The sequence below is a fragment of the Eulemur rufifrons genome, chromosome 3 (assembly GCF_041146395.1).
Source record: "Eulemur rufifrons isolate Redbay chromosome 3, OSU_ERuf_1, whole genome shotgun sequence".
NCBI lineage: Eukaryota > Metazoa > Chordata > Mammalia > Primates > Lemuridae > Eulemur > Eulemur rufifrons.
Window position 1 is genome coordinate 31125541 of NC_090985.1, and position 25727 is coordinate 31151267.

A 25727-nucleotide genomic window follows, 5' to 3' on the forward strand; every position below is an offset into this window, starting at 1 on the left:
TAAAATAATTTAAACTATGCTACCCATAGCATTGCATTTGAAATCAATGTTAAGAAACTGTGCTAAGAATATCTACTTTGTTTTAAAATTACTGATGTAAAGCAAAATTCTACCTCTTAACATTTATTCAATAAATATTTATCGACCACTTTGTATGTTTCAGTACTGTGCTAGGCACTGGGAGATATGACTGAACAGATTTAAAAAAGAAAACAGACGTTGATTAAAGAATCGCTTCAATATAAAATTGCAGTTGTGAAGGAAAATTGCTCGGTATTATGAGAGCATACAATCACACGGGAAAACATCACTCTGGCTGCAGTACAGAGAAAAGAAGGGAAGGAGCTCAGGAATACAGGGGAACAAGTGGTAGGGGACAGGCAGGCTGCGGTGCTCCAAAAGCCAGAGGGCACTAGCCTGGACCCCCTTGGTGGTGATGGGTATGTAGAGCACCTTGACTTATAAGGACCAAAACAAGGTGTGAAACTCCTGAACCTGGTATTCAGGTCCATCACAAAATGGCCTCTACCCACCTTCTCCAGACCCCATGTGCACCCTCCTTCCTAGGCATTCCAGGCTGTAGCCTCACTGAAGCACTCCTGACTACCAGCGCACACCAAGTCAGTCCTTCACAGGACCATGGCACATGCTGTCTGTGCCCTTCCCCTCCTTCTGGTTTGCTTGGTAAAATGGTCATCTGTTACTCATGATAGTTTAGCAGATACCTGCTCAACAAAAACTCTCTATGCTAGGTGCTTAAGTGTCCGCAAACAAAAAAGGATAAAGATCCCTGCCCTTGTAGAGCTTAAATTCTAAAAGAGACAGTTTTAAATGTGTTAGGCATGGTTGGCTTCATTGAGAGGATGATTTTCAGAGTTTGCTTAACTCTGTGCAAAAGCCCTCTGATGGGAGTGTGTCCCATAGGTACTCTCTACTCCTTAATTTTTTTTTCATTTCAATTCATAATTTTAAATTCTTCTGAACAGAAAACTTCAAATTTCCCTTAGGAATAAGATATTTTTGAAGAATTTGGAACATAGTAATAGGTACTCAGTAGTTGTTTGCTGAATGAATGAATGGAAGACATAACAGAAATGCCAATAATTTATTTTTTGGGGAAACAAATATTAGCAACTATCTGGCAGACATTGTGAAAAGTGCTTTATATATATTATCTCATTTATATAGTACTTAATAGTCTACAATAAGTAGTTCTCAACCTTGGCTGCTTATCAAAATTACCTGTAGAGTTAAAAAATTTTAGATACTTGGGCTACACCAAGACCCAGATTAAAAAATAATGAACAAACAGGTGATTTGCTTGAGCTTCGTTTTCCTTTTTTCTTTCTTTTGTTTAAGGGCTGCAGAGGCAACTCTTCTATGCAGCCAGAGTTGAGTGACATCCATTTTCACATTAGACTTTCAATGGTACCAGATTTCTTAATGTGTTTCCAACAAAACAGAAGCAGATTTACATGTTATCAATTCAACTGAAAAACACACATAGATCACTTTTCCGATCAGTACTATACACGGTGTTGAGGGATATGAAGATGAGTACAAAAGGGTCCCTGCCATTGAGGGGCTCTTTGCAAAAAGGAGATGAGTCTCAATAACCTAGTAGGTACTCCTGGAGGACAGAGGCAAACACACGGTATTTTGGAAACACAGGAGACTTAGCACTTATTAGAACGTGGAAAGGCCTTGCTAAAGTGATGGCTTCTGGCAGAAGGAATGGTCTTGTATTAGTCCTTTAATAAATCCTACGGTAAAAACGACTTCCTAGCACTAGCAATACTGTTATACTTGGTGGGATTACAGACTGCCAAGGTTGAATGCCATAAACCTCCCCTTGAAAAATCCCCTTATTTTTCAAATTGCTATACATGTTTTTTTTTCACTCCTCTGTAATCAAAGTTTCCTTGACCATGAAATTCAAATAATCCAAGGGGCAATCATTACCCTGCAGAAGCACAAATAAGACTCTCCTGGAGCTGTATTAACATATGGTATGTCCATACTGGTTTTCCAAAATTTTAAAATTCTGAATCTAAGACACTTGGCTTCAAGAGTGTTAGATAAAGGATTACAGAGCTTCAATGACAGCATTTACAATGTGTGAGGCATCAAAGTGCTCTCCATATATAAATTGCATTTAACTTCACAACAACCCTATGAGGGAGCTACTATTATTATCCCCATTTTACATATGAGAAACCTAGAATACGGGTTAAATAACTTGCCCATGGTCACACTTTCATTAACCAAGTCTTAACTGAAACACTATTTTATTTATATTACTTTGGCCAAGATGATATGCATAGTTCTTTCTATATCTAAAATGTCTTATCAGTCTATACACTTATACATATTTTTTACTTTCAATGTCTCTAAAATTTAGCAATGTCTAACAGTACTATGTATACAATACTATAATACTTTTTATAGTATTAATCAATTAAAACAGATTGCAATTGGATTATGTAAATTTGTATTTTCTGAACTTGTAAACAATATAAACTCATTTTCATGTGGTATGTAGTACAGCAATCCTTATAAATGGTAGATTTAGGGAATGCATGGAAGTTTTGATGATTAATTCTCTACTTTCCCACGTATATGTCTATATTTTGGTCCTTCAAAAAGAAACTAAAGTATCAGAGTAAGAAGCAACCAACAAAAAAGTAAAAACAATTATTCCATTTAAACTTGTAGTGTGCTTCAAGTTAGGCTGGTGATATTTCGTACAGAAAATGATTGACCATGAGGTGATCTGGAGGCAATCTATCACCTGGCGATGGCGACCATGCCTACGATCATCCCACCATAGTCACTAGTACTTAGTGAGCACCAGTGAAATGCCTAGCAATGAAAGGTAAATAAAATGAAGTACAGTTAAAAAATTTTGAATGTTATGTGCCAGCCTCCATCCTAAACTGTTTAAGTATATTCTCTCACTTAGTCCTTACATATATCCTATGAGTTAGGTGCTATTATTGCAGATGGGGAAATTGAGGGTTAGTGAAAGATCACATACATGGCTGCTAAGTGGAAAGGTCAGGTCTGACTCCTAAGGGTATAATATTTTCACTCTATCTTGTTTAATAGACTTGTGGGATTGACCAACCTACCCTAATTTCTGGTAGGATGATTAACCATGTAAAAATACTGGGTACGTATATTTTAGGACACTAACAAAAGAGAATACCAAAAATAAAAGTACAATTTAGTTACCTAAAAAACTGGGGTAAAAATCTAACCATAATAGTACATTTTATAATTACTGAAAAAAAATTGGGGTAGAATAATAGTTACCATGTGTGTAAAGACTTATTAGTACGTAAAATATTTCTATCTCAATTATTTAATATAATCGTTAAAATTCTGTGGACACCTGAAATTCGACATGTCCCAAACTTATTAACATTTCCCTAAATTTTATTACCAATTTTAACTAATTATATCACAATCCACCCAGTAGTTGAAGTGAGAAACTGGATTCATCATCTACCCCTCTCTTTCTTTGAACTCTGCCAGAAACCACTATTGTTTTTAAAGAGCTCTCAAATATTTTCAAACTGTCAAACACTCACTGTTGTACTGGTAAGTTCAGGTACTTATTGTGCAAATATTGGGCCATAGGTTACAAACATTTTTAAGACTCTCAATGCAAATTCGTAAATTACATTCCAAAAGGAACATATTCCCTTATGAAAAATACAAGAGAAAAATATAACACATGTCTAAATTATTTCCATTATTAAAGTCCAATGAGTAATGAGTCCAATAAATGAGGTTTAAATACGTTCTGAGAAATTCAAGCACTGACATTCTCTATTATAAATGAACCTTAGACAAACAACTTCAAGCTTTGACCTCAAGTCTATGCTTTTTGTTACTGTTGTTGTTGTTAAGTCTATCCTTCTAACATATTTTAGGACTAAATTTAAACTAAAGGAGCCTTTAAAAACTTTTTATTTCAAAAATGGGGCATCAAAATTGCATGTATAATTTTATTCAGATTGCTTATTTGTTGGAATTTTATTATCTGGAGACTTTCTCAGAAAAGACTGTAACAGTTTCTAGATGCAATAATTAAACTCATAATAACTAAAATATGTAGAGGGGTAGTATAGCAGTATGTTTAGACTGCCTAGCTTTGCTTGCCAGCTCCAGTAATTACTCTCCATGAACTTAAGGAAGTTTCATAATCTCTGAGTCTCAATTTCTTCATCTATTAAAAAATGGCAAAATAATAGTACCTACCTTTACATGCATGTAAACTGCTTAGAACAGTGTGTGGCACCCATTACATGCTACTACAGTAAATTTATTGAACAACGGCTACATACACTACATCTGCTATCTCATTTAATAATATTACAAGTCAAATGTTACTGTCATCATTTTATAGATGAGAAAAGACTCAAGTAACCTGGTCAAAATCACGCAGTTAAGGAAATAATGGATCTAGGACTCAAATCCAGGTTTGTAAAGATTTATAGCCACTATCTTTTTTTACTAAATCATGCCACCTAAGAGACAAAAATTATACAGATGTTATATTGTTTTCTTTGACCAAAAAGATACTATATATGTAAGATTTGTAAGGACAATTTTTTTAAAAGTCAATAAAAATACATTTTAAGAATGTATTAATATGAAACCTGGGGAAAGAAAACATGGGGAGATTTACTCAATGGGTCTTTATCTTATGGAACTTAAAGTTCTACAGTGAAAATTTAAAATTGGGGGTTTCATAACCAACAAATCCACTTTTTAGAAAACCTGTCACATAATCTACATTTTAGTAACGAACCTCCTTCCCTGGTATGTTCACTCTCCGCAGCATCTGTCACTGCTATGAATGGCCGATCATAAGTACTGCTGTAGTCTTCTCAACGCTATTAAGCAGATGGCAGTGCTAAATCCAAATGATGTAGTACATCTCCCTGGTGGACTTTGTTTTCATTTACTACCATTATTCTGCAATTCCTCAGTGATAAATCTCATGTATTCTCAAGAACATTAAAGAGTGAACTGACAGTGGCAATTGATTTATTACCACTAGCATGCCTATGCCCTGCTACTGTGTTTCTGTACACCTGTGCAGATCATGCATGAAGATTCCACATGGTGAGTATAGGAGTTCTGGTCTTCTCTACATTTATAGGAACATATTTTATTTACCAGTTGCCTTCAAATTAAGCAAAGAACATAAGTTTGATCTTGAAGAGAACTGGGTATGAGGACTAACTGTTACTAATTAGCTAATCTTACACAAATTCTTGAGAATTAAATGAAATGATAGGCAGGGGAGCACCTAACATAGCAACTAACACTTGGTAAGTACTCAATACTTATTTGATTCCTTCTAAGTTTGTTAAATTGAGGAGCCTGAAAAAATTTTTCCTTTCTTTTTTATAAGTTTAATTCTAAGGAAATTCCTGAAGAAGCTACAAAACTTCTTAGGTTATTTTCAATACAACTGAGGTATGCAGTTTAGTAGAAGGACACTGTAACTCAGCGAGAAGCCCAATTGTGGTTCTCAGATTCATTTGGTCAAACTTTCAACTTAAGCAGTGCTACATTATAGCTGGTCTATTCACTGGTGACACAAATGCTGAGTGTAGTGTTGCCAAACCTCTGCCATTCATGTATCACTTTCAGGACTTCTGCCATCCATGTCTACACTTATCCTACTAGTGACTTAATGTTACTCTCTATATTAACAGACTTTCTTTTAAATAAATTTATCATAATTGAATTATAGCAATCATAAAATAATGTGCTTGATATGCTGATCACACTTTTCCAATGACTTTACAATCTAACCGTCAAAAAATTTCAAAAAGTCTGCCTGTGTACCATCTGAAATCCCTTTGTGGGACATCAATGATATGTATACTACTCTTGGAAAAACACTAGTATAATAGAAAGAAAATGGACTTTGAAATCCATAGTGCCACTAAGTGTGTAACTCAGGCTACTTAATTTAACCTTTCTCTGAGTCTCAGTTTTTTAAAAAATAAAATGAGGATGATGGCATCTACCTTTTAAGCTTAAAACTAAGATCAGAGGGGATCTGAATTTTAAGGACACACATCATTCTCAATGTGATTGGTACACTATAGTAGGTGCTCAATACATAATAATTATTATTAATGGCAATACTTGCACATGTTAACACTTTGGTCTTGTGTTGTTCTTTCCCTTTTCTATGCCAGGATTGATAAAGATTCTTTGCTTGGCCAAACTTTAGTCAGGCCCCTCCATATCTTGTGAAATACAATTTTAACAAAGAAGCTTGCTAAGTCAGTTTAGCAAGAACCTGACACCTATGATATCTGATCAAGTTCCTCATCTTCCACCACACCCAGGGGATGTCTGACCACCAAGGCCTGTCTTTAGCAAGAATCCTGTTTGGTCAGTTTAGCCAGGATCCTCACTACCCCCCTAGGTGTTTCTTTTCAGTGGTTTCCCACCCACTGGCCCTGCCCTGCTCCCTATCAGTTAACTACCACTTGCCCATGTTGTATTTGCAGTTGAGCCCAATTTTTCTCGGCCACTGCAAAGTCCCAACGCCATGGTCCCCACACCTATTGCGTGGTCACGAATCACGTCTTTTTTACTGTGCTTTAACAAGAGCTGCTGAATAATTTTTTTTCTTTAATAGAGTTGTAGCTTCACTTTTCCCTATTATTCTCCCTCCTATTTTTTTTTTCTTTCCACAGGGTCCTTGACTGAGAATTATGGTATTTACAGGTCTACAGTATAATTTGGGTTGGTATCTTTGTTTTATATCAATGTCTACACAGTTCTGTGTTAGTATTTGTTTTTTGATAGTTTATAATGCTATCAACTAATAATCTGAAGCTCTCTCCTCCAGCTGACTGAATGGACCCCTCTTGGCCAAGACAATACCCTAAAACTGAGTTGCTGGCCATGACAAGGGAGGTCAGATATGCCTCATCATGTCCCCTCCCTCCTTGCAGATTCGTTTGTAACTCATTAACAGGCAGGCCTAAGGCTATGCAAGACAAACCCGCAGGTCCTCAATTTACATAACAAATCACTGGGCAGTGGCCTGTCTCTGACTTCCTTATCTTAAAACATTCATTTATTTAACCAATTAGAAATCAAAGAGTCTTTAAACCCACCTATAACCTGTAAGCTCCTGCTTTGAGATGTCCCACCTTTTTAGGCCAAACCAAGGGACGCCTTCCATGTATTGATTTATGACTTTACGTGTAAGTCCTGTCTCCCTGAAATGTATGAAACCAGACTGTAACCCAACTACAGCAAGTCCACTTGCTTAAGGCTTCTTGGATGTGGCTCTGGGCCATGGTCCTCAAATCTGGCTCAGAATAAACCTCTTTAAAGTTATTTTACAGAGATCAGCTTCTTTCCGTTGACAATGCTCAGCTTGTGCTAAGAGGTTCCTTTAGCAGTTGTATAGCAAGTAGACAAAAAACCAAAGGGCCATGCTACATAAAAGAACACTTGTCAAAAATTTTAGAAGGCATGGTTAACAAACTTCTTAATGTAGACCAAATCATTATTGCTTTTAAAAGTCCAAAATAGTTGATCCTGATACAACAAAGCACTATTTTCTAAAAGATACTTTTATTGATGTTTAAATGGCTACATTTTTTAAGTTAAACAACAGGTCATCATTTCCAAAGTGAAAATCCCAAATTATTTCCAGACCTCCACAGGTCAGTTCTTGAGAGGGCATTATTGGACACATAATGCTAAAAATGCTGGCAGAAACAACAACAAACATGGCAACGTTAATTTCTATCTCATTGCTTTTCTTGGATGTGACATTTGAATATACACCAAGAGGACTCACAGTTTCCAACAGCTTTTGTCACTCTGTATCTTTGGATAAAGAGGCTTGGGTGTTGCTTTGTTGCAAAACAAGTCAATGATTTTCTAATTTAAAAAAAAATTCTTTTAGCTGGATAATGATTTTTAGATTCAGGCAAAAACCTAGGCTCAAGTACTTTCCAGTTTTGTTTTCTTGGGCAAGTTGTTAAACATCTCAATTCTCAGTCCCTTACATGGAAAAACATAACATGTAGGGTCATTATGAGAGTGGGAGATAATAATGTACATACAGGACATAGATAGCTGGGTGCTAGACTTCGTGGATTCTCTAAAAGTGACAGTTGTTATTTTTAATTCCTCTTTCAGAAATTTAAAAATATTTTCAGGAAAATCATAGAGATTTGGGGGGATGAAATGAAATACGTACTTGAAAGTACAGTCTAACCCGCAGAGTGTGTGGGAAATCAGCAGATCAGCAATAAACACACCCAGAAGCTAACTATTTTTACTATGCCGTCATCCACATACCTTCAGGGGGTCATTAGCACTTTTTTGGATCCCTTTTTGGACTACTTATTTTATGATCACTACAGGAGTCAAACAGTTCTTTAGAGAATTTACAAGTATTAAAAAACACAGACTAAAAATATGTAATTGTTATTAGCCTTATAAATAAGATATCAAATGTAAACTAATTCCACTTGATTTAGAATAAAAAGAATATATTCACAAAACATTTTCAGGAATCAAAACTACAGGTATCTGTGAAGGCTCAAGTCATGTCAGAGGCAGGGCCCTGCGGGCTGAGGCCATTTAGCACCTGTTCTTTTTTATTCATTAGACTATAACAGCTATTCAGAAGCCGGGTATCCACAGGAAGTAATCAATGGCTATTTTGAGCCAATATGTATTAGAACAATTCCAGTATCGTAAAGAATAGTTTATACTTCTCTTCACAGTAATTGTGTTAACATCTTGTTACTCATTAAATGTGTGAATTAGATAAACAATGTTTTTGTTTTACACCACAATATTAGTGTTATCAAGGTCAGTATAAAAATCAATGGGGAAATGTAGCTGAACTACAACTGAATTTTCTATCACTCTGCAGAGATTCTCATTTGCACTTTAATTTTAATACAAGGCATTTGAAAGTTGGGAGAAAAAATTCCTAATTTGTAAAGCCTGAGAGAAACTTGCTTCTGCAACACAACAGTGTCAAAATGATTAGGACTAAAGGAATTTCAAAGTCATTTCTGAAAAAAACCTTTTCACATAGCAGATAACACATAGTGGGCGCCAGACCACCCTGTTGCCTTGTTCTATTCTGGGTTCAAGTGGGCTGCGTGCCATTCACCTCCCTCCCTCCCAGTGTACAGTGAGTGCATACTGGTGCTGACCATCCAGGTGGGGACAAGCCCTTGTCAGGTACCTCTCTCATTAGAAAACATTTACTTGCACAGTCCTTCCAGATTTACCAGTACCTGCGCTTCACAGCCGTCCTTGTGTGAAATGCGCAGCAGCGGTGCAGAGCTGCAGAAGGCAGGCAGGGACTAGCGCTCACTCAGCGTCCACATGTGCTACCTCTGTTATATAAGTTATCTCACCTCCTCCTCTGGCAGAGAGAACGGCATTGGTGATGTTATCTCCCTCCACACATTTCACAGAGACTACCTGCTGCCCTCTAAAGCTGTGTCCCCAACTGCAGACGGCCTGTCAGGGAGCTCTGTCCTCGCCAACTACTTAGAGGAGGGGGGCAGAGCAGGAAGTGAGTGAGCAGCAAAGCTTCATCTGTATTTACAGCCACCCTCCATCTCTCGCATCACAGCCTGAGCCCTGCCTCCTCCTCACTGGCCCGCCCCCCATGTCCGGAAAAAGTTGTCTTTCATGAAACTGGTCCCTGGTGCCAAAAAGGTTGGGGACCGCTGCTCTAAAGTGCAACTAATAGTTACATATTTGATAAACTGAGCCTTAGAGAGGTTCAATAACTTGCCCCAAATCACACAGCCAGGAAATGTTAAAATGGGGTCTGACCCCAGGTCTGTCTGACTCTCAACCAAGGTGGCATGAGTCTTGGGAATGTTTTTGATGATACAACTGCATCAGAAAGAAAACCATTTTTGAACTTGTAACTATAATGTGCTTATGTGTACTATACTATTACAAAGTTATATTTTAAGGTACAAAACATAATATAAAGTAGAAATTTAAAAAGTGTGAATATGAGTTGATGCTAATTATCTTTCTGCATCTAGTGAATTGTCCTGCTTATTCCTGAGTGTGTGCCCTAATCTAGCGACCACTACACTATGTTGTAAGGACAGAGACAGACAAACACAGCCCGAATCATTTAACTCAGTGCTAAGAGAAAGAAAATGAGAGCCACATTTGCAATTCAAAGCTTCTTAGTACATTACATTTTAAAAAAGTAAACAGAAACAGGTGAAGTTAATTTTAACAATATATTTATGTTACATTCTTTTTTTCAAACAAAGCCTCTGGAATGTGGTGTTTTACACTTTGAGCACATCCCACTGTGGACTAGCCACATGCCAAGTGTTCCACAGCTGCATGTGCTGTGGCTACCACAGTGAGCTTTGTACTCTAAAAGGAGACCAAGGAAAGAACTCTGTAGTAATACCAAACTATAGCTATAGCATAGAACGTACTTTCAGATTTTGAATGGTGAGAATGATTTAAATATGAAATGGACTTTACAGAACCTGAAGTGTCAAAGTCAAGACATTTTAGACCAGACACCAAGTGTTACACAGTATTATCTACTGGTGAGTGTGAGGACTGTGTGCTCCTGGAGAGCAGCGGCAGCCAATGCGTTCCTAGGAGATCCGAAAGCATCACAAAGTATCAGATTTTTTAATACTATATATGGGAAACACAAATAGGAATTAGTTCCAGCAACTAATGTGCATATACAAAACAGAACAAAAGGAGAGTTGAAAGGCAATGGGGCAGAGTATAAAAGAGAATGCTTTGGGGCCAAAGTGGATTTATTTGTACCACTGTTTGGCCTTGTGAGTTTGGATAAGCAACTTAACCTCTTTGAACCCGTCTGCAAGGGAATGTTTAGACTTGAATTTAGCAATATCACAGGGGATGTTGAGAGGGGAGAAACAATTTATGTAAAGTCCATGAAATTATGTCAAGCACACAGTAAACACCACAACGAAGGTGACAATGATTTCTCTATTAATTATTTGATCCCGGGGATGGTCCAAAATTTTGCTATCCTAACTGGTTTATACTAAGGTTCCTAATTCTGAGACATACAGTGCTGTGCTTAAATCAGTGTTATGATAGGTGCGTGTTATAGGCTGTATTGGGTACCCTGCCCCTCTCCAATTCATATGTTGAAGCCCTAACCCCAGTATCTTGGATTGTGACTATATTTGAAGACGGTGCCTTTAAAGAGGTGGTTCTTAAGCTGAAATAAGGTCGTTAGGGTGGGTTCTAATCCAATCTGACTGGTGTCCTTATAAGAAGAGAAAATTTGGATATACAAAGAGACACCAGGGATGCATATGCACAGAGGAAACGAGCAAGAGAGGACACAGTGAAAAGGCAGCCACCTGCAAGCCAAGGAGAAAAGCCTCAAGAGAAACATAACCCACCTTGATCTTGAACCTCTAGCCTCCAGAACCATGAGAAAATGAATTTCTGTAAGTCACCCAGATTGTAGTATTTTTTTATGGCTGCCCTAGTAAACTAACATAGTGTATAAAATCATTTCACCCTAGTGAAATGTGATAATTCACCTGCTTCATTTCAATTTATAGTAGAGCCATTTCAATTTAGTTAAGTCTGAGAGTGTTTAAGTAGAAAAGACACAAGCTTACAGTCACACAGACTGAGGTTCAAAGCATGGCCCTTTGCTTATATTAATAACTTGTATGATCTGAAGCAAGTTACCTAATTTTTGTTAACCACAGTTTTCTTTTTTAAAAGAGACAGATAAGTTTAATTCACATGTTATGAGGATTAAAAATGAACATTCAGAGTACCTAACAAACAGTGGCTTCTGCATTTGCTAATATGTGCAATTCTCAACGCAATTCTCTGTACTCCTTCAGGTAAGACAAGTTGTAGCACTGAAAAGATCACCTCAAAGAAGGCAGACTGGCTGTCATATAAGATGTTTCTTTTAGTGAGTCTTTCCTGATATTTATGGGGCTTATAATTTATAATATACTGGCCTCTTGACTGCTCTCTGCCTCTAGGCTCACCACCTGCCAATCCAGCCTCTACACTGTCATCTAATCAATATCTCTAAATTCAAGGCTAAACACATCATTCTCTTGCAGGTAACTCTTCAATGGCTCCCTATTACTGTCTCCAGTATGACCCTCGGATCCTTGAGTGGGAAATATGCGGTCACTCCTCCTCTGGCTCATCTCTCTCCCCACAGCGCCTGTGCATCACACATTCTAGCCCTAGAAAAGTAGTGTAGCTGCCACACAAAACTTATGTTTCATTTCCTCTGTGCCCTGTTAGACTTGCTTTGTGAAATGCCCTTCCCTGTTTGTCACCTGGTGACTGCTATTTATCCTTCACTTTTTCAGGAAAATGTCCCGAGTACTCCCAACCAGAATTTAGCACTGTCATCTTACAAAAACAATGAATTTCTCCTCAGACCTCTCACATGATTATCATATTGCATTGCATTTAAATATTTATTATTTGTTTCCTTCTAGACAGTGAGCTTTTCAAGGACAGGGTCTCTGTCTTAATAATCTTTGTATTCCAAGCATAGAGCACAATGCCTAGCAAAATATGGACATTTAACAAGCACTGACTATTCGAATAAATGAACATAGGAATGAATGCCTGTTATCAGTCATATTAATATGCTTCATAAATTAATATGCTTTACATTCAGGATTAGTCATTACTTCTTTGAACCTCAGTTTGATCACACTATTAACTCTTACTGTTGTCAGTTAGATTATGTAAGACACATAAGTAACGGATTAAATTCCATGCCTGATTTAGAGTAGACTCTAAATAAATGTGGGCTTCTTCTTGTTTGCTATCAGCTTACCAGAGGTTACACTGTGATCTCTCTCTTCTTAACAGATCATAGTATTTAACAGAGTAAATGCTTTAAATTTTGTTCTTCATATCAAATATCAAAAAACAAAAGATTTTTTGGACTATAATCTTATACCGCATATACTCTTCATTAAAAAGCTACATCTCAGTTTCTACACCTACTAGCTGGAGGCAATTATAATTATTGCATAAGATTAGGCTGATGCCCATGAATATCTACTGAAATCAAGTATAAAAAGCACTAGCATAGTATCTGAAACACAGTAGGCACTCAATAAAAATTAGGTCCCTTCTTTCTTTTCCCACAGAATTAATCAAACTGTAAAGATCACTATATGTGCATACAGTTCAAATAAAACACAACTGTATTTGAAAGTCCAACACTGAATAGTCATGGCTGGCATAACTGTTTTGGTCAACAAGGAATCGGATATACAATGGACGTTCCACAAGATCATAATGGAGCTGAAAAATTCCTATCATCTAGTGGCATCTTGATGATCCTGATCCTGTGTAGGTCTAGGCTCCAGGTGTGTTTGTGTCTTAGTTTTTAACAAAAAAGTATACAGAGTGAAAAATAGAAAAAAGCTTACCGAATAAGAATATAAGAAAGGAAATAACTTCTGTACAGCTGTATAATATATTTGCAATTTAAGCTGTTATTACAAAAGAGTCAACAAGTTAAAAAAAATACTGGAAGTTTATAAAGTAAAAAAGTTACAATAGCTACAGGTAATTTATTATTAAAGAAAGAAACCCATTTTTAAAATAAATTTAGTGTAGCCTAAGTGTACAGGGTTTATAAAGCCTATGGTAGTGTACGACAATGTCCTAGGTCTTCATGTTCACTTACTGACTTACCCAGAGCAACTTCCAGTCCTGCACGCTCCGTTCATGGTAAACGTACCATTTTTTAGCTTTCATAACATATTTTTACTGTGCCTTTTCTGTGTTTAGATACATAAATACTTATTATTGGGTAACAACTGCCTACAATATTCAATACATTAACACGCTGTACAGCTATGTAGGCTAGGAGCAAGAGGCCCATCTAGGTTTGTGTAAAGTACGCTCTATGATGTTTATGCAATGAAATTGCCTAAGGATGCATTTTTTTAGAACATATCCAATTTAAGAAGCCCATGACTGTATTAAATGAATATGGAGACAGAACTAACAGAAATGTGGGGTGAGACTCTAGTCCTAACGTACCAGGGTTAAGAACTTGGCAGTCACACACCTGAGTTGCCACTTATCAATTGTGTAGTCACAGCAAGTGCCAGAATCTCATGATTATTCAGTCTCCTCTTCTACAGTAACACCACCTGCCTTATAGGATTGTTGTCAGGAGTGATGTGTTCATACGATCTACACTGCAGGCCTTACGGAACTTATGGAAACTGCCAGAAATATATAGTATGCACTCAGCAAATGTTGTGGGGGTGGGAGACTTGCTTTGCCAGGACATTTAGACTGCAAATTGAAATATCTGTGGATACGTATGTTTTTAAACAAAATCTGAGAAGGACTTATTTATAAAGAGTATAAATCTTTGAGTTAGAAAATCCGACTTAGAATTTCATCTTTCCACTTACTGTGTGATTTCTAGCAAAATAGTTAATTTTATGCTCCTTTTCTTTATTTACACAATGGGAATAGCACCACATACTTCATTAAGTTGCTGGGAAGTCCTGTCTAGTGTTCACAATGTGCCAGTCACTGGGCTCAATGCATATTAGGCGTGCATCTACTCCCAACACACTCAAGGACACAAACATGATGCACAAGGCTTCCACCACAAACGACCTGTTGAGAGCCACAGTTTGAAGGCTACTTAAGTGTTACAAGTTATATAAGGCAATAATTTGGCATGAGCAAAAATGAAAAGTTTTTTATGTCCATGTCCATCTCAGTGCTAGAGTTAACAAATTAGAGAACCTGTGTGTTCAAAGCTTGACTGGCACCACATGAGTTCAAAAGTGAATTGATGCTTTATCAAAATAACTACATAGTCCAGATTTATTTATGCTTCATAATTACTCCAAAGCTAATATTTTGGTGTGTGTCTATCTTTGTCTTCCCCTTAGAATTGTGAACATAAAACAAAACGTTTCTAGGCATTTAGGAAGACATTCTCAACAGAATAAATACTGATTTTATATCTCGGTGAACATCAAGGTATATTATCAGAAGAGGTAACTATAAAGTTCTGGTTTTTGCCTCTGGTAACATTTATTTCTGGGTAAATACTTCTTTGGAAAACGAACTGGAACTAACTTATTCACAAGTGAGAATTTGGAGTTGTTAGAAAACAGGAGCACTGCTGTTAAGAAATTGAAATGTTCTATGAGTAAGAAATAAAACTTTTGACACTTTCTTCTCCAAGCACTGACAATGTAGAATATTTACACATTTCCAATGTAATTTTTGGCCTCAAGATTGAATAGTCACACACATTCAGGCTACTGTTCCTCCTCAAAATATATTGAACACATAAGTCAAATTTTTAGAATAAATAAAACTTCAGTTTTTTCCCCCCAAGCCTGATTTAACATTACAGTAAACCTGGGTGTGGTAATACATGTTATTTGGTGGAGCATACAGTGTTTCTCCAATTAAAACAAATGAAAAACAAAACAAAGCAAGCCAAATTTACCCTCACTAGCTGATTATCATGCTCCTCCTAGAGCATATGAATATGGAAGGACACAAGTATCTGTTGTGGGGTCTGGTAATAAAGAGTGAATCTTACCTTTGGGCTGGGGTGCTATAGCTGTTATCATAGGAATCGTAACTCTGTTCATCATAGGCAGTGCCATATCCATCATCATAGTCCTAAAATATAACAAGAGAAGTACAAACACATTCAGAGACGTTTCTGGAAAGAAAGACGCATTCTGCTATTAGTGAATGTTCATTAATTCAGCTAGCATTTAACTATACGACTAATTATAGTGTAAAGAAAAATATAGGAGTGACTTCAGTGAAAATGGTGACGTAAGAACCTCCAAACATTCTCTCTACAAAAGCAGAGAATTGGCAAAAAATGTCAGAATCAACATTTCAGAACACTGGAAATGAACCAAAGGATTGCAGAGATTTAGGGAGCATTTTTTTCAATGGCTAAATCCTGGTTAAGAACAGTGAGCTTTGTGCTGTTTTAATTTGTGCTATCCCTATGCCCCATTCTCCATCTTGGCAGGAGCCTTGAAAACCAACAGCCACAATCACCAGGAGTGTGGAGGCCACGGGAGGGGGCAGAACAGGTTGGAGCTCTTTCAAAACTCCATTCCCAGAGAATTGCCTTTATGTGACCTGACTAGACCTTCCCTAAGTACAAAAAAAGCCTTTTTCCTAGGGGTATTTGAAGAAAATAATTTGAGGCAATTGTTTGAGATTTCAGCTGCCTGATGTGTTGGAGAAAAAACAGGCAAACAATAGGCTAATCAAAACGCTTAAAAGGAAAAGTGAGGAATGAGATATCCATATAGGTCGTGAAAAGCTCTGGAATATTTCTGGTAATCTAAAAGGCCATGAATAATGTCACACCCATGCCCAGGAAAGACCTTGTAAGGCTCTGAGCTCTCTCTTATGGCTGACCTTGAGATGCAGCACAAGTAGGAAATGAAAGTCTAATACCAATTATTTGTAAATTGACTGGTTGAGTGTTGAAGGTAAGTTGCAACATGCAACAGAAGCCCTTGGTAAAGATTAGGCAGTTTACAGGCATTTACTGAAATCTCTGTCCAATCATTAAGCTGACCACTAAGCTAACACAGAGGAGACTACAGTGGCAAAAGAGAATAACACAGACTTTACAAAATTAGTGTGGAAGAGTAACTAAAAAAATAACAAAAACAAATAAATCTTGGAAGAATTTTATTTCCAGAGTTGAAACATTATATTAAATGTCCAGTTTTAAACAAAAAATTGAGACATGCAAAGAAACAAGAAAGCATGGTCCCTATAAAAACAAAAAACAAAAAACACAAACAAAAAACCCCACAAAAAACAAAAAGTCAGTAAAAGCTGTCCCTGAGGAAAACGAGATATTAGACTTACTAGACAAAGACTTTAATTTAAGTCAGTTGTTTGAAGTACAGTTGCACCTTAAACAACATGGATTTGAACTGTGTGAGTGCACTTATATGCAGACTTTTTCAACCAAATGTAAATCGAAAATACAGTAATTCTGGGATGTAAACCCTGCATACATGAAGGGCAAGCTTTTCAAATACGTGAGTTCCGCAGGGCCAACTGCCAGACTTGAGTATGCATGCATTTTGGAAGTGCAGGGGCTACTGGAACCAATCCTCTACATATATCATGGGACAGCTGTATAGTCAATGAACTAAAGGATACCCTTTCTAAAAAACTAAAGAAAAGCATATGAACAGTGCCTCACCAAATAGAGAATATTAATATAGATATAGAAAACATAAAAAGAACTAAAAGAAATTCCTGAGTTGCGAAGTTCAAAAACTGAAATAAGATTCATTAAAATAGCTTATCAGCAGATATAACTAGGCTGAAGGAAAAAAATCAGATACTTGAAGACAGATGAACAGACACTATCCAGTCTGAGGAAGAGAAAAAAAGACGAAGAAAACAAACAAAACACCAGAGATTTATGAACATACACATCAAATGTATGAACATACGCAGACTGAGATAACCAGCATGAGAGGAGAGAAAGGAGTAGAAAGATTATTTGGAGAAACTATTGCTGAAAATTTAAGAAGCTCAACAATCTCCAGAAAGGATAAACTCAGAGACCCACACCTAAGACATGTCATTGTCAAACCACTGAAAGACAAAGATAAATAGAGAATCTTGAAAGCAGCGAGAGAAAAAACTCATCATATGCAAGAGATCCTAATAATATTAATAGCTGATTTCTAACAAATATTATGGAGGACAAAAGACAATGAGAAGCCAGATGATAAGCACTTAAAAAAAATACTGCCAACTAAAAATTCTATAGCCAGAAAAAATATGCTTCAAAAATGAAGGAGAAATTAAGACATTACCAGGTAAACAAACATTAAGGCAATTCATCAATAGCAGACATGCTCTATGAGAAAACCAGAGAGTCCTAAGGGAAAGTGAAAGGTCACTTGAATCCACATGAAAAAATAAAGAACACTGGTAAATCTGGTAAATATAAAAATAGTGTAAATATATTTTTTGTTTGTAATTCTTCTTCCTTCTATCTGATTTAAAAGATAATTGCATAAATAATTATAAATATGTGTTGATGGGCAAAGTATAAAGATGTACTCTGACGGTAACAAGACAGTAGTGAAGGAAGAGAATGGAGCTATAAAAAAGCAAAGTTTTTGTGTACTACCGAAATTAAGTTGGTTTAATTCTGAAAAAGTGATATAAGTAGTTGAGATATAAATTATAATCCCCAGAGGAGGCTAAAAAAATAATAAATAAAAATGTAGAAAAAGAAACTATAAGGAAATCAAAGTCGTGCAGTAATACAAACTCTGTGTGTGTGTGTATGTGTGTATTTAACACCAAAGGCGGCACCAAGGTACAAAAGAGACATAAGACATGTAGAAAACAAATGATAACACAGCAGAAGTAAATCCTAACTTATCGGTAAGTACATTAAAAGCAAATGGTTTAAACACATTAATTAAAAGGTAGAAATTGGCATTGTGGGAAACAATGATCAAACCACATGCTAACAACAAGGCATACACTTCAGATTCAGTTGAAAGAAAAAGTATGAAAGAAGATCTACCATAAAAAAAGTAACCAAAAGACAGCTAGAGTAACTATAATACAAATATCAGACAAAAAAGATTCACAATACAAAAATTGTTACTAGAGAAAAAGAACATTTTTTTAAACGATAAGGTCAATTCATCAAGAAGATAATTATAAACATGTATGCATATATAAAAACATATAAACAGTGCTTCAAAATATATAAAGTGAAAACTAACAGAGTTAAAAGGAAAAACAGGCAATTCAACAATAATGGTTGGGTACTTCAATACCACACTTTCAATAATCAATTGACTACCTAGAAAGAAGATCAAAGAGAAAAAGAAAATTTAACAACAATACAAATGGATTCCATCTAATGGACATCTATAGAACACTCCATCCAATAAGAGCAGAATAAAAATTCTTCTCAACTGCACATGGAACATTCTCCAGGATAAACCATATGTTTCTCCAGTTTCAAAATTTAGTACAAAGCTACAATAATCAAAACAGTGTGGTACTGTAATAACTCAACTTTGTAAAATAAATATTAGCATTAAAGGATAAGTATTCTCTTTGCAGGAGTAAGACATAATTTATACATGATCACCTATATTTTTAAAATGTTTTTTCACAAAGAAGGAACTGAATATTTGTCAAAGAGCTACGTGTTCTGCACTTTGAAGACAACATACAATACAATATAAAATGAATAGTCATTAAATGGAGGCAGAGGAGGAATAAAAGTCAAGAATATAGTTACAACACAATAATGCAAGCCATATTGGCCAATCCAAAGAGAAGAAAGCTATCAGACAACAAACACACATTTTGAGATGATTCTGGTTATCAGGGAAGTTAGCAAAATACAGACATTCCTAATATTCTAACAAATTAATACATTAAACTAACCTAGTGTCTCCTAACAGAAGGAACATTTCTCCTATTAAATTAAAAAACAATTTTCACTTATCACCTACCTCGTTTCTGGCACTCTGCTAGACACCATGGATGGAAAGGAGCTTCCTAATCTAGTGAGTACAACGCCATGAGGTGGAGTGGGAGAGAGATGACAGACAAGTAAAGGGACAACTATTAATACGATTCAAAATGTCAAATGAAGTGTCAAGATAAGCACTGAAGTGGGACAGACTAGCCCAACTGGGAAAGGGAAGGGGAAGGAAATTTTCCAGCAGTGTCAATACTAGAACTTAGCTTCAAAACATAAAAAAGCAAAAACGGCCAGAAAAAGCCATTAAAGTTTAAAATTAGGCAGAATGAACAGGAGACGCAAAACAATGGAGATATAGAAAGACAAGAACTCTTTGCATCCAGGGAAGCAAATTGTTTGTTGTGGGCACACTAAGATGCAAATGGAAGAGGAGAGAACAATGAGACCAAGTGTTGGCCTATAGAGACATAAAAGATTTCAGGAGTTTTGCAGAGCTTTGCCTTGAAGGAATATGTGAACGTGTTAGTTCACAGATCAAAAGCTGCCTCCCCTCAGAAGGGCATCTTACCATCGGGAGTGTTTTGCATGGTGACACTGGTATCACACCTGAATGCCTGCTGGATGCCTCTGTAAGATAAGGCTGGGCATGAGGTCACAGGTTGAGAGCTGATCAAAGAATGCCCACCTGGCAGTCACCTGCAGCTAGAGACAATTGGCCTAAGGGACAGTTCCTGCCTCACTTCTGATCACTTGTCTCAATCAATGAGAAACTAGATAAAGAAATATATAGCCACTATATTTCTATTTGGGATCTCTAGAAGCTTTTGGGGAGACTTAAAACCTAAAGGAACTATCTGTCATTATGTAAATCTGTAACCACTGGCAACTAATTGCTGCACCAATAAATACTGATGTGGGATTTCACTTGAGGCCTCACAGCTCACGGCATGCTGGAGGACTCCTGACTCCCCTATCTTTACTAAACTATACTTTTGTCTCTGTGTCTAGGTTATTTTTCTTTTATTTCTATAGTCTCTACTATATCTATTATTTCCATATCTCTTGTGATAATCCTGCCAAAGGACCCGTTTTTGCTGGGAGCGTAGCTAACTCCCGGCAACCAAGAAACACATAAACTAGATCTTGAGGGACCAAGTTGAGGAATGTGGATTTGGATTTCGAGTGACATCATTCATTCTGTGTTTTAGAAATGTTTCTCTGGTGTGTGGGCATGGAACAGAAAGGGCGAATCTGGAGGGCTAGACTTGCAACTAGGTCACTGTGCTTCAGTTTGGCAATACGCTAAGTACATAGTTTCTTTAGCAATTTGTTAGTAGCCTGAAAAGAATACAGCTTCTTCAAATGAAGAATTCTATTTCTGTGCTTATTTAAAGAATCAATACTGTAAATAACTGTAATTTTAAAAAAAAATAACTAAAATATTAAGCACTATACTATTTTAACTTTACAGTTATGCCACTAATTCCTTGTTCAGTTATTCTTCTGGACATCATAATGCTTACAATTCACTTGACTTTCAAATAGGTCATGAAATTATTGACCATTATATTTTTATACTGAAGATTGATTAAATTTGCAATTCTCACAAGATTTCTTTTATGATGATTTCACAGGTGGATTTGGCCATAAAAGTGAGTATTTTGTACTCCCTCCCATTACAACAAGTATTATCTGTTCAATGGATAGCACTTGGAAAACATAGGGCAGCATAAAGCAGAGCGTGACAGGAGAAAAGGAAGAAGAGCTGAGTGTGACTCCAAATCAATGTCTGAGTTTCCAGGCAGGCACTAGAGGAAATTACTGTTGATCACTTACTTATTTTTATTATAAAGGTAGGCGATGAGGTCACTGGCTGAGAATAGGGGGAGATTACCAGTACATAAATGATCCAGCAAATGATTAAAATGAGGAATTATAGAGCATAGCGGAGCTGGGTTAAGAGCCTCTAAACCTTAGGGATTTTTTTTTTTTGTCTGAGGACTGGATGATCTGAGGGTTTAACAGTCCTCCCTGTTTTTCCTAATGCTCTTATCTTCCAGTGTTCTTAATCACTGGTTGCTTATGTTTTCTTTTTATTTACATAATTTTACATTATAAAATTCTTCTATAGATTTTTCTGAGGCTAAAATAGGAATTTTAAAATAGTGAATACATCACTCCTACAAGTTAATATGTAATTGAGTAGAATCACAAAAATAAAGCATAGAAGGGGATGTTAAAGATTTAGTTCAAGCCCATATCTAAGCTTAGAATCTGCTCTTAAAATTCTTCCCAGGACCTGAGATGGGGAACTAATGAGTTGGCAATGCTCAGATACGCTGAAAGTTTTCTTTATATTTGAAATCTTTGTGTCATTTCTCACATTTCCATATTTTCTCCTAGAGAAATATTCCCCATTGTAACATGGCCCCAATCTACATGTCAGCCTCATTTTTTGCAGGTGTCCTCTGCCTTAAATGCAGCAATGACTTCCAGTACACATGCTGTTTCCGACAAGTCTGTGCCTGCCCTTTCTGCCTAGTGAATTTTCAAGATGAAGCTCAAATGACAGCCTCCAATTCCATTATAACTTCTCAGTCCCACAAAAACAGAGTCTATGCCACCTTTGTTATGCCAACAATGGACCTAACACATATACCTCTATTACTGTACTGTATGGATATGACTTGCTTTTTGTCTTACCTACCATGTTACACATGGATTGTGTCTTACTCATTCTTTCACGCCAGGCACAGAGTAAAAACAGTGCCTGGAACACATTGAGGATTCAGTATGTTACTTAGATTGCTGGATTGAACCTCCCCCAGAGGTCAAATCCTTTCCTGCTCAGTCCTCTCACCTCTGCTCCAAGTTCTCCTCAGCTGGTCTATACATCTTCAGAGCCTCTAGACATTCCTCAGATGACCAGAATTGAGGAAACTGGGTATTACAAATTTATTTTAAGGGACCTACTGAACTTCCTCTGGTAGAAGCTTAATAAAGCTCCCTTCCATTGTCAAAATGTACTACAAAGATGTTTTATTCCCTTCCTTGCACTTTAAAAATAGGGCTCTGCACCTGGGTGAGGCAGTAGTGGAGATGCACGAGATCTCTAATAAAATGGTAAGAAGCCACGAACTGACCCAAGCTATGAAAGGTACTTCTGTCTGGATACAAGCAATGCTCCCTGCTTTATCATCCCACCATCATTCCAACTAGCCAATAAGTCTATTTTTTTAATCTCCTAAATCTCTCTCACACTCATCCCTTCCTCTACATCCCCAATGTGAATCATGAGATTCATTCAGAATTATCTGATTTATCAGAATCATTCAGAATTTCTCAACTGGACTAGTAGGAGATCCTAACTGGCCTTCTCCACCTTCTAATGCTTCTTCATCTAAATATTCCTCCAGAATTATCTACCTAAAATGCAAATCTGAGTTTGTTGCTTCCCTCCCTGCATAAAAATCTCCACTCTCCCCTCTTCTCTCCTTGTTACATTGCCAAGCCCCTCACAGTCTTGCCCTTAGCAACTTATCTAGACAACTTACGTGGCAGTGACTGCCACTGTCACTTTGCCCTGTGAGCATTGGCACCTCGGTAAGGGCTGTGTTGTTCCATGCTGCAATTCCTCTGCACAGGCTGTTTCCTCTGACATCACCTTTTTGGTCAGCCAACTAGAAGACTTCAGGCTGAATTATCACTCCCTCCTTCGTGCTTCCACAATAAGTGATAACTTGTATATACACGGCACTTGTAATCACTTATTTGCCTCCTTTCTCTCTTACTAGTCTGCAAGGTCCTTGAGGGTAAGGACCAGGCCTTGTTCTCTTGTATTTTCAATGTCTGGCACATAGAAGGCATGTGGTAATGTTTGTTGAATGAATGAAGAGAACTAATTAATGATCAAATGGCAGGAAATGTAAGAAGCACTTCTTTGAGATAAATGCAAATTGAGGAGTTATTGCAGAACAAAATGCACTATTAAAATTTTGTAAAATTTGATAATGAGACTTCATCTGTATTATTTTGTCAAACATTAAATATCAGTCTTACGTTCCCTGCTCTCGGCAAGAAAATTTCCCTTTGGAATTCCATATTTCAGAAAGTCAGAACAACATTATTAAAAATAGTGAGCAAACATGGAGAAGAGATAAATATATATTATTGTACCTTTATCCCTCATTAAAGAGACTTGCTTATTCATTAGGCTACACGTTTGAATTTTTAGCTTAGAAATGACACTGAACCGACGGTGGTGAGCTAGACACTGGCAGATGCCAGGCTACGGTAAGTGCAAACATGTTCTAACACAGGTAGAGATTCTTCATTTGTCATTCTTGACCTATAAAACTCAAGCGGACATAAGGCCAAACACCATAGAAATCTTGCTTTGAAAAGTAGAGATTTTCCAGGATAAAGGAACAGCATGACCTATTTAATTCTATTTCTGTCACAAGTAAAATCAAGCATAACATTTAAACTTGGGAAAACCATTTTAAATGAACAGAGGAATTTACAAAAGAGTGATGTGAAGAATATTGTTTCAGTTTCAAGTCCTTTTAAAAGGAGATAATTATGCTACATGACACTTGACTTAGGGTGAGAACTCATCATTTCAAAATGTACAAAGTTTTCATATATAATAGAGTGTTAAAAGGTTATTTAGTTTTATAACGATTATTTTGAGTTTATAAAACAAACATCAGTTAAAAATAGTTTTTCCAAAATTCATTTTCACTGTGGTTCTGGTTTATAATATCTTTGTCAATATAGTATTACCTGTGAGTTACCATTAATGACTATGAGCATATCACATAATTAAGTTATAATTAAAGGCAAAAATGATATTAGTAACAATTCTAAATAAGAATCTTTTCCATTATCATTTAAATAAAACATCATTTATTTAATAATCAAATCACATGATCAGTTGTTTATTTTATGGAATATATTATGTGGCTTCTAGATAACAACTTTTTCACGTCAGTCTTTGGAGTCTGATGACTAAGTTCAAATTCCAGCTCTGCCACTTAATAGCTGTGTAGTTTTGGGGAAATAGCTAACCTCTCTGAACTCCAATTTTATAATTTGCAACATGAGAATCATAATATACCTCCTGGCTGTTTCTCATGGTTACGTGAAGATTACCCAGAAAATATTTATGAAAGCTGTTTGGCACAGTTCACACCCAGTTCCAATTTAATTAAAGACCTATTGCTTTTAACACTCTCAAGCTATGAGGCCAGAGAAAAATCAAAGCTATCTAGGTATCCGTCTACTGTAGAACATGATGAATTCTTAAAACTTTGTCTAAAATGAAATGTCTACATTTCCATTCTGCAAATACTTATATTAACGACTGTAGGTTTTAGATAATGAAGTGACTGATCAAGATTTGCTGCCATTCTATCCACATGTGAATACAGTCTTTAAAAGTATGTCTATTATTCATAGAATGTCTAGAATTACATTTGTTTGGATTTGCCAAGGTGCTCAAAAACACAGTAAAAGGAAAATGAAATAACAAAGTTAACCCAGAAATTCCACAAATAAAGGGAAAAGTAACTATAAATAAAAACTTAAAGAAATGAAATTAAATCAGAAATCCCACAAATATAGGAAAAGGGGGAATTGAGTAGATTTTATTGAGTCCACATTACCCTGGCATCACGCTAAAGATTTTTATATAGCTCTTTCCATTTTCCCTGTGAGGGAGACATTGCTGAATGCCTACTCTGTGTCAGACTCTGTTCTGAGCACTGGAGATATAGCATTAAACATACAAAAAAAAAAAACAAAAAAACAAACCCAAAATCTTTGTCCTTGTGGGGAAGCAAATAAATCCGATCATCAAAAAATATCCCATGTAAGACAGTGAGAGTGTCGGGGAGGGCTAAGATTTTAGATAGGGTAGCCAGGGAAGTCCTTACAGATAAGAGACTGTAAATGTGAAAGAAGTAAGGGAAACGGCCAGATTTGGGGCATTCTGGGAGCATTTCAGACAGAAAGAACAGCAAGTACAAAGGCCATGAGGTGGAGGGGGGCTATGGTTTGAACATTTGTGTTCTTCCAACATTCATATTGCAACTTAATTTCCATTTTGGTGGTCTTAAGAGGTTGGGCCTCCTGGGAAGTGATTAATGAA

General features: G+C 36.5%; 1 protein-coding gene across 1 annotated transcript in view; it reads right to left on the bottom strand.

Moving 5' to 3' along the window:
• The window catches only part of KHDRBS3 (KH RNA binding domain containing, signal transduction associated 3), a 164690-nt gene that overhangs the window by 19568 nt on the left and 119395 nt on the right, over window positions 1-25727 (bottom strand). The window contains exon 7 of the mRNA XM_069465958.1: window positions 15653-15735. Coding sequence (XP_069322059.1) covers window positions 15653-15735 — 83 coding nt within the window. The remainder of the gene's footprint in view (window positions 1-15652; window positions 15736-25727) is intronic.